General features: G+C 42.8%; 1 protein-coding gene across 3 annotated transcripts; it reads left to right on the top strand.

The window, feature by feature from the left end:
• Window positions 1–295: 295 nt before the first annotated feature.
• On the top strand, window positions 296–5457 carry gata6 (GATA binding protein 6). 3 transcript variants are annotated; one of them, XM_026150228.2, is made up of 7 exons: window positions 296–460; window positions 1085–1981; window positions 2610–2782; window positions 3522–3647; window positions 3774–3861; window positions 3962–4059; window positions 4516–5457. In XM_026150228.2, the coding sequence occupies exons 2-7, from the start codon at window positions 1144–1146 to the stop codon at window positions 4675–4677; spliced, it is 1485 nt and encodes a 494-aa protein (XP_026006013.1). In that variant the 5' UTR covers window positions 296–460; window positions 1085–1143; the 3' UTR covers window positions 4678–5457. The 3 variants fall into 3 exon arrangements, with proteins under 3 accessions (XP_026006013.1, XP_080148361.1, XP_026006014.1); XM_080292235.1 differs by lacking the exon at window positions 296–460 and adding an exon at window positions 710–921; XM_026150229.2 differs by lacking the exon at window positions 296–460 and adding an exon at window positions 722–934.
• Window positions 5458–9235: the final 3778 nt, after the last annotated feature.

Here is a 9235-nt window from a genome sequence, read left to right as displayed (position 1 = left end):
ATTTGTGGATCACCTGTAAATAGAGCAAGATAGACAAACAACAATTTCATTTAAAGAACAAACAAACAGAAAAGAAAAAAAAGAAACAGCTGGGGGGGGGGGCGTATTCATTTGTAACCGAAAGCATAACTTTCGAATAATGAAACCTGATCGTATCAACACATTAATCCAACTTTCAGACCTGATCAAGTGAAGTGTCTCCCCCCCCCCCCCCCCCCCCTCGCTCTCTCTCTGTTTTTCAGCGTGATTGATTGGAGGAGTTCATAGGCTGGCACCCCCATCGCGTCTCCAGCCGCTCACGCTCCACATGATTGGTCCGCCTCCTGCGGCCGCAGCCACCAGAGGCGCCTCCTCTCATAAACCTCCTCTAACTGCGGTAAACTTTCCCATTACTTCCAAGAGAAGCAGAGGCTCACTGTTAGGAAGTTTGCTTTCGACTTATATGGCACACTTGTAGCAGGTAAGTCTTCTTCTTCGTCTTTTAAAACGTTTCTTCTCCCACTTTTGCGGCGCGCACAGCTGCTTTAAACATCTGGCGGTGTCTTGGCGAGCGCAGCGAGACCAAACTCATAATTTCGGGGTATTGTTTTATCGCTCCAGTCAGCCTTTCGGTCCTTATCTGTTTTGACTCTTATCAAACGGTTATCTCTTTTGCTGTGAAGACATATTGCGTTTTTGTTTCCTATCTCTTTATGTGTGCGTCTACTTGCGTATGTGCGTGTGGAGGGGAGGACAGGGATTTGACACGGATGGATCCAGTGCCTCTTAAGAGCGCTTCATGAGAGCATGGCAGTCACTGTAGACTGGGTTTTTATTGGAGTTCGAGATGATACTGACTCAGTAATAATTAACTGGAGCTTTCGTAGTTTATTACCCTATTCTCTATTGTGAAAAATGTAGTTCATCCAAAGATGAATGCTGGTCTGTACACCAGGTGTCCGTTTGCATTTCCCCCCTTTTTCAGAAACCTGCCGACTTTCTGTCAGGATGTTTTGTGGATATATTTTCAATTCACTTATCCTTAACATCGCAAAAAGGGTCATTTCTTGTGGTTTCCTAACGGTTCCGACTCTTTTTGTTACAGGGTAGACCACTCCCTGGCCATTTTTATTTACCCCTACGGTGTATGGAAAGTGCTCCTGGATGGAACTGGGCGAAAACAGCTGGTCCATGGTCAAGCGAGAAGTGTCCAGCAGCCCAGGGTCACCGGCTGAGCAGAACTACCTGCCCGGTGACAGCAGAAGGGACGGCACCACCTCGGATGAGCTGAGGACACCTCCGAACGAGCTTGACGCGCTAGGGCACCGTCGCTCCGACAGCAGATCCCTGCACTCCTACCTTCACTTCGGACACCATAACAACACCCTGACCACTACCGAGGATATCCCGCTGTTTACGGATTTAGACCAGGGGAGCAAACTCGTCCTCTCCACCGGAGCACACAAGACAAGCTTGCTGGTGGACCCGGCCGACATGTACCAAACACTGGCCATTGCGGCCCAGAGCCAGACTGGATATGATTCGAGTTCTGGTGGTTATATGCACTCCAACCCTAACTCCCCAGTGTATGTCCCTAGCTCGCGGGTGGGCACCATGATCCCCAGTCTGTCTTATCTGCCGGCCAACGTGTCTGCTCAGCCCGGGCACGCCGTCTCCAGTCACTCGGTGTGGTCACAGTCCACCCCGGAGAGCCCTTCGTACAGCACCGGGAGCCCGCACGCCTCCAGTCGTTTTCACTACCCTCCAAGCCCACCCATCAATAACGGGACCCCCAGGGACACGGGCTACAGTAACACACTGAATATGAGCAGCAGAGACCAGTACAGCCTTTCTCGTCCCCTCAGCGGGCCCTACCCGAGCCCATACTCCCCGTACGTTGCACCCCAGCTACCCTCGCCTTGGCCCGGGGCACCTTTTGATAACACGATGCTCCACACCTTGCAAAGCAGGAGTGCGCCCTTGATTCGAGGACCAAATGGAGGTAAGAAAAAAAAATCAAACGAAAACAAAGTAGAGGGAGGCACAAAGATGGAATAGTTTTCCTTCTCACTGTGTGGGACGGAAAGAAAAAAAGGTATTTTAATCACGCGCGCAACCTTGAAGTGTCTGGAGTGAAGGCACCAAGCGCCTGCGTGTCTTTGTAACAGAAACCTGTTCCCCTCGTCGAGGCCTGACCTCAAAATGTTGAATAAAAATATGTTTCATACACTGCCAAAAATGAATTTATGATAGTGTGTGTGTGTGTGTGTGTGTGTGTGTGTGTGTGTGTGTGTGTGTGTGTGTGTGTGTGTGTGTGTGTGTAAGAAACAGGCGCAAATGACTGCCCAGAAATATATAAAATGAATCATTTACATGAAGTAAAATCCACCGAGGCTTTTAAAACAACATTGGCACAACAGTATAAATTTATTAAAAATGTGAATTTTGTTAAACACTTCGCTTTAATCAATTTATAATCCATGAACAGATCATTTTGCCCGCCGTATCTATCCGCTTGCTTTCTTTGACATGAAGTCCCAGAAGCAGAATCGCTTATGAAATAATGACCAGCAACAATGTGTAATTCTCACAAACTCGCTCCCTGTTCTGATTCCAGTATTTCTCTTCAGTTTCAGATATTCTGGACGACATGGGGGAGAGCAGAGAGTGCGTGAACTGCGGCTCCATCTCCACGCCGCTGTGGAGGCGCGATGGCACGGGCCACTTTCTCTGCAACGCCTGCGGCCTCTATAGCAAAATGAATGGTCTGAGCCGGCCATTAATTAAACCACCGAAACGGACGGTAAGGAGACAGGAGGAGGGGGGCGAGGGCCACTTAAATCAACCAATTTCCTGCCTAATTGTTTCAAACAATTGCTGGAGGTCACTGTCGTTGTCACGATTCGGCTTCTGGATGAAGGTTTCAATGATACAGCCCCCAGTTCAAACCTGATTGTAATCAAGGAAAATTTATTTACGCAAGATCACGTGATTTCTATAAAACGGGGAAAATAAATAAATAAAGCATGCATTTCACATTTGAATCAAGGACTTGTGCTTTGCAAAGGAGAATGATAGTTTTAGCTTAGCCAGTGTTTTAAATTCATCAGTCAAGCACAATCATTTAGTTGTTTCATAAGAAAAAAAATGTTATTCACTAAATTCACATTAAATCAATCCACACGTGGAAAGTGTTAATGTAAGGAGACACTTTATCTCAATCTCCACTCCCAGCTACTGTCGGGTAAGCTAATCTAAAAAGGCGTCAGTGGGTCCAGATTTTCCATGGTGCCATTACGCAGTTTTTACAAGGAAGTGAAATGGCACGTAGCAACTCTCTGCGAATTAACAACCTGTAATAAATAAATGAATAATAATATAAATCCGTGCGTAAATGCCAATTAAATTGGGATTCTAACAGGGTGTGGATTATTGTTGGAAAGTCAGGTATGAATAAAATGGTTGAGTGTGTGGTGCTTTATTTTCCTGGATACCCACGTTTAATTATAGTGACTGATGTTATGTTTTGCTTGCCACAACAGTCAACGTCCAGAAGAATCGGCCTTTCCTGCGCCAACTGTCAAACCAGTACCACCACTCTGTGGCGCAGAAACGCGGAGGGAGAGCCGGTGTGTAACGCGTGCGGCCTCTACACAAAATTACACGGAGTAAGTTCACTGCGATTTGAATTCCCCCCCCTCTAATTCAGTTTTAATTTTTAAAAATCGACGCATTATTGATAAAAAAAATATCATTTCTTATTTTCATTTTAAAAAAAAAATCACATCTTACAGGTACCTCGGCCGCTCGCCATGAAGAAAGAGGGAATCCAGACGAGAAAAAGAAAACCGAAAACTTTGAATAAAGCAAAGGGATCCTCTGGTGAGTAGCTGAACAATATTTCTGCTGCACGAAGGAATATGTATGTCATATTTATCTCTTTTAAAATAATGTAACGACAACATTTTTTTTATGTTTCCAGGAAGTAGCAACTCTGTCTCCATGACTCCTACATCCACCTCTTCATCCAATTCCGAAGACTGCTCGAAAACCAGCTCTCCCTCTGGACAAGTGTCAGGGGTAAAACTGATTTTTAATTGCTTTTAAATTTTTCAAATAATAGTTTAAAATAAAAATAATAATTAATAAAACAATGAAATATCTATATCTATATATGTGTGTGTGTGTTAAATAGGAATTTCTACACTTGAAATTACTATAAAAGGCCAGATTTTTCACCCATTTTCATGAGTGAATATTTTGTAAAATACAAACTGTGATAAAGAGATGACATGCAGGCTGACTGATGCTCTGTGGTTATGACTGCTGCTAACTAATATGTCACTGTGATATTACACTAATACGAGTGTCACATTGATCATGCTCCTTTTCCCCCCAACATTGCAATGCAAATGTCATTTCAGTCCTCAATAATAATAATTAAAAAAAAAAAGGTTTTACACAATCTAAAAGTTTTACTGACATTTTATACAATAAACTCACAATTTTTGCTAACAGAGAGTTTTCTGGTTGCAGATCAGTTCATCTGTGCTGTCCAGCGGGGGGGAGGGAGCAGGCTCGGGCTCGTCCGTCAAGTACTCCGGACAGGACGGCCTGTACGGCAGCGTGGGCTTGACCCAGTCATCGGACGTGGCTTCAGTGAGAGGCGAACCCTGGTGCCCCATGGCCTTAGCCTGAACATTTTAACCTTCTGGGCGGACAGAGACCCCCGGCCCCTCGTGTCTGGATGCTGTGTATAGTGGAAGTATTTGGGTGCAGTGTTGGTTTCCTTCCCTCTCAGCTGATGCAAGAAGAGTTGGACGAGAGGGGGAAAGAAGTTTGAGATGACCTTAAGTCAGACTAGAAGCTTGAATCAAGCATGGAGTATCTGCGATCAGGTTCCAGATTGATGTCAGGGTCTTTTTTTTTATTTTTTTGCCTTAAAATACAACAACATCAACAACAAAAGGGAAACGCCAGGCCAAATGATCAATTAGGTGGCCTGCTATGGATGGTTGCTGGACCTGCACTCGGTATCTCTCCCATCCGTGGCACACAGAACCAAATCTGGGTTCCTTAAAGAAAGCCATCTTGTACATAACGGATTTCTCTTTGAAGATGTTGATTGGATATCAGTGCTTCACACAAGCACTCAACTCTTTGTGGACTTTTTTTGATTTTTTGTTTTTTTCCAAAACTGGAATCATGCCATAAGTGCCGAGACAACTTACATGAATCAAAAGAAAGAAAAATATTTATAAATCTTCCATAGTTGAAAAACATGTCTATGATTGTTAATAAAGATATCAATATAGAGTAGAAGTTAAACCATTCTGATGTCTTCTTTTCTATTCTCTGTCTCTCGATAAGCGGTAGTACAGTAGTGTTGAATGTGCACGTTTTCCACTGAAAGCTCTTACTTACTGTATTTGACTGAAACTAGTTTGGTTTAAACAGGGTATAAATGACTATATCACATCGTGTTGTGTTTAATCATTTAAAAAAAAGAGAGAAAAAGATGCAAAAACAATCAACTTTGTGAGACTTAATTTTTGACATGAGAACACTGTCGGCCAACGGGCAGCATTACGGTACTACTTCTACAAAATCTCGCACATGTAAAGCAGTTGGATGGCTTGTTTGAACAAAGAACGCCCAGAATAGCTGTAGGACCCTCTGACCTTTATGTTCTTACACATAAACTGCAAACGAAGGCTGCTGGCCGCGCTACCTGACTCACTATAAACTGTATACCCTTCATAATAATAACATGTGCTGTTGCATCATATTTCAGCCAAAATTAGACCAAAGTGTAGCGTGAGGTCACCTCTGAACAAATCTGTGCTCACTGTGATGACTGTGATGAATCGCTGTAATGATTAAAAGGAGAATTGTTAATGTAACATGTTCTTATGAAGCTCACAGGTCATGCCAAATCATGAATTTGAGAAGCCTTTTTGATTTTTCATTTTTTTTGCATGACCTAAGCAAGTGGTGTGGGAGCTTCAAGAGCTATTTCAGGTTTTAAAAAACAAAAACAAAAAACCCTCCCCCCCACCCTCACCCGAAGAGACTGAATACTGAAGGCATGATAAGTTACATGTAAATGTTAGCACAAAGAGGGTTTTTTTTCTTTGCTTTTGTTCACAACTTTCTTCATCCTAAAAAAAGAGCATGTCATTCACGCAACCGGACTTATTTATTTTTCTGAAATAACATGTTTTCTTTTTGTTTTACAATTTTTTTTTAACATTATGAGAAATTATTTAAATTCAATCCAATAAATTGTTCTGGTGATGCAAATAAATCTGCAGTTTGTTTTTAAAAGAAGAGCGAAACGCGTCAGTGTTTTGGAAATTACGGAAAGAACCACCTTCTGCATATTTTTGTGTGAGTCATTCCCATCTATACTTTAACTCCCCGTTTCTCCTTGGCTGAACAGATACCAGAGGGCTTTATTTTCTCAGATGTTTTCACAACTGGGAGGAAAGAAGAAGACATCACGGCCAGCTAATGCAAGACAAGAATTTCGCCTAAAAGTTGCACAGCAAGACTTACCCAGCTTTTTTTTCTGGGTGATTTCACCAAACCACACCTTTGTCCTTTCTGGTAACGTTTTCACTCGAGACATTTCCTTTTCTTCGGGCCCCTGTGGGCTTAAAGAACAATCCACTTTCCTGTGTCCTCTTGAACCAGCAGCTCAAAGTACCTGTCACAATGTTTACTGTACTTAAGAGAATATGGCCTGTGAGTAATTCCACATGAAAAGATTTTAGAGATGGTTAGGATTTATGCCTGAGCTTAGCGTTATCTGTCTGCTCTTTGACATATTGATTCAGCTAAGTTTATTGAGTGTGGAGGAATGCGCGGCACTGCGTAACAGACAAATCCACAGTTTTCAGGTGAACGGTTATTGCACCTATTTTTCTTACTTGACTTTTGACATCAGATCGGAATGACACTATTTTTCACTATTTCCTTCATATCCATCACAATATTTGCTTTTTTTCTTTAAATTTTACTTGTGTGTTCAAACTGAATGGAAAAGCACGGCTTGTGATGATTTGCTGCTGAGTGTTATATAAAACCCAATTTGTCCACCGAGACCACCGGGCATTAAGTCCTCGAGCTTCCAACGAGATAAATTACAAAAGCACCTTTAGATATGTAAATGCAAACTACTGTTGAGCTCAAAACACAGGCAAATATTTATGGGTATCTGAATTTATGAGGAGGTCCTAGCTTGGCACTGTATCCATGGTGCTACGAGGGAGGAAATATAAACACGGCAGCGCAGAAATCCTCCCTGCGCTCTCATCTGGATTGCTATCCGCACAGCCGAGGGTCACTTTCATGCTAGAGGTGCCACCTGAGAAGGCTGGAAAGCTGCGATGCTTGTCACACAGTTGCAGGTTTGAAATAAGAGTCTGAATTTGTTGCAAATAAGTGATCACATGCTGCAAGGAAGGGTGAGACAGACAAACAGAAAAGACAGAATACAGATCATGATGGCTGTCCAGGGTTGAAAGTCCTCCCTAAGTAAACAAGACAGGCTAACAGCAGCAGACTGCAGGGCCCCGGGCTGTTTGGCCATGGGACAGCAGCACAGTATGGAGCAGTGGCTCCCTCAGGAGATACCCGTTGATCTTTCCATGCTGCCTTTCAAAGGAGAGCAACGCTCAACCCTGCCTCCGGAAGAGATGGGATCTCTGACTCAGCCCTTTTGGGTTTCCTCGACAGACACTGTGGAATACTCTGGTAGAGTAAACACTTAAAAACATTAAAGCTGTGCTGGTTGCAGAGTCTTTCAGATTTGGACTTGCATCAAAAAGTCTCTCAAATGGAAGGAGCGTTTGTGTCCATCACCCTTTTATTGTTCCGTGTTGTTATTGTTATCATGTGATTTAAAAGGGTTCAGAGAAAGCCAAACTGTGCTTTCAAAACCGTGTACACACGGCCTTCTGGGTTGGCAAACACAACCAATCATAAAGGTACCGCCTCCTGCCCTGTCGTAAGCTCTTCGAGTCATATTCACAGGAAGTTTGTTACACACGAGGGGAAGGGACAGTGCAAAATAATAGGAAACAGTGATAAACAGTATCTATAAAAATAAATCTGCAGTGTAGTGATTACATCATATAGCTATGTATAGTCAGTGTTATTTATTACAGAAACGCTGGGCGTGTGTTCAGGGAAGGCAGGGCGTTGAGAACTGAATGACATTTGTGGCAGAGAAGAGTGAAAATCAGAGGGCTGAGCACATGTCCTTGGCCTGACTCTGACTGTGTACGATTGTGTGTGCGTGTGTGTACTGTAAGGAATGCAAGGAAGCTGTCAGGAATTGGACTTAATGGGAGGAGATGTGATAGAAAGCTGAACATGAAATGAACATTGGTCCGATGATTCATCAATAACCTGAAAGCCTTTGACCCTAAAGCGAGTCAGGTGCTACACGTGTCACCCGGGAATGAGCTCGGGTGAATGATGTTGCTTTTAATCCCTTATTTACCTTTCAAAATTAGAGAAATTACTTCAGATAAGAAGTTTATGTTGAAATGGCTGTTCTAACTGCTATTTACAAGGAATATCTTTATGGGAGATGTCGCAAATTAGCAGGAAGAACAGTTTTATTGGATAATTTGATCAAATTTGTTATGATTTCTCTCTTTACTCCAAGTTACACGACAGAGCAGTAAAGATAAACCATTAGCCAATGAAGAAATACAGCTGTTTCATTATTTTATGTGAAAAACATCAACATAAAATTCAACATGTGCCTTTATAACAAACTGTGATCTTATGAAATTTGTAATCTGACATTTACAGTGTTTATCCATCTATCCATCCATTTTCTAGAGCCTGTACTCGCCTTTCTTTTTTGTCTTTCGCTCTCACAACCGAATGTTTGAGGCAGATGGATGCCCCTCCCTGTGCCTGGTTCTGCCAGAGGTTATTTCCTGTTAAAGGGGAGTTCCTTCTTCCCACAGTTGCCACGTTTTTGCTCACAGGAAGTCATCTAATTATTGGGATTTTTTCCTCTATCATAGGGGCTTTACTGCCCTGAAGCAGCTGTGAGTTGGAGTTAAATAAATAAAGAAGGTGGGCTACATCCTGGACAGGTTGCCATTCTATTATATCAGTGAGAGACAGACAACCATTTACAGTCATATTCACATTTGCCAAGTAACCTAACACACGTCCTTGGTGTTGGAGAGGAAGCTGGAGGACCCGAAAGGACAGGTGGAGAACATGAAAA

The sequence above is a fragment of the Astatotilapia calliptera genome, chromosome 18 (assembly GCF_964374335.1).
Source record: "Astatotilapia calliptera chromosome 18, fAstCal68.1, whole genome shotgun sequence".
Taxonomy (NCBI): Eukaryota; Metazoa; Chordata; class Actinopteri; order Cichliformes; family Cichlidae; genus Astatotilapia; species Astatotilapia calliptera.
This window is presented reverse-complemented; position numbering and strand designations above follow the sequence as displayed.

Excerpts from the sequence above, each read along its gene's own strand:
- gata6 (XM_026150228.2), top strand. The coding sequence starts at position 1,144 with ATGGAACTGGGCGAAAACAGCTGGTCCATGGTCAAGCGAGAAGTGTCC. Across the intron at positions 2,783-3,521 it reads TTAAACCACCGAAACGGACG|TCAACGTCCAGAAGAATCGG; the intron begins GTAAGGAGACAG and ends TTGCCACAACAG. Across the intron at positions 3,862-3,961 it reads TAAAGCAAAGGGATCCTCTG|GAAGTAGCAACTCTGTCTCC; the intron begins GTGAGTAGCTGA and ends TTATGTTTCCAG.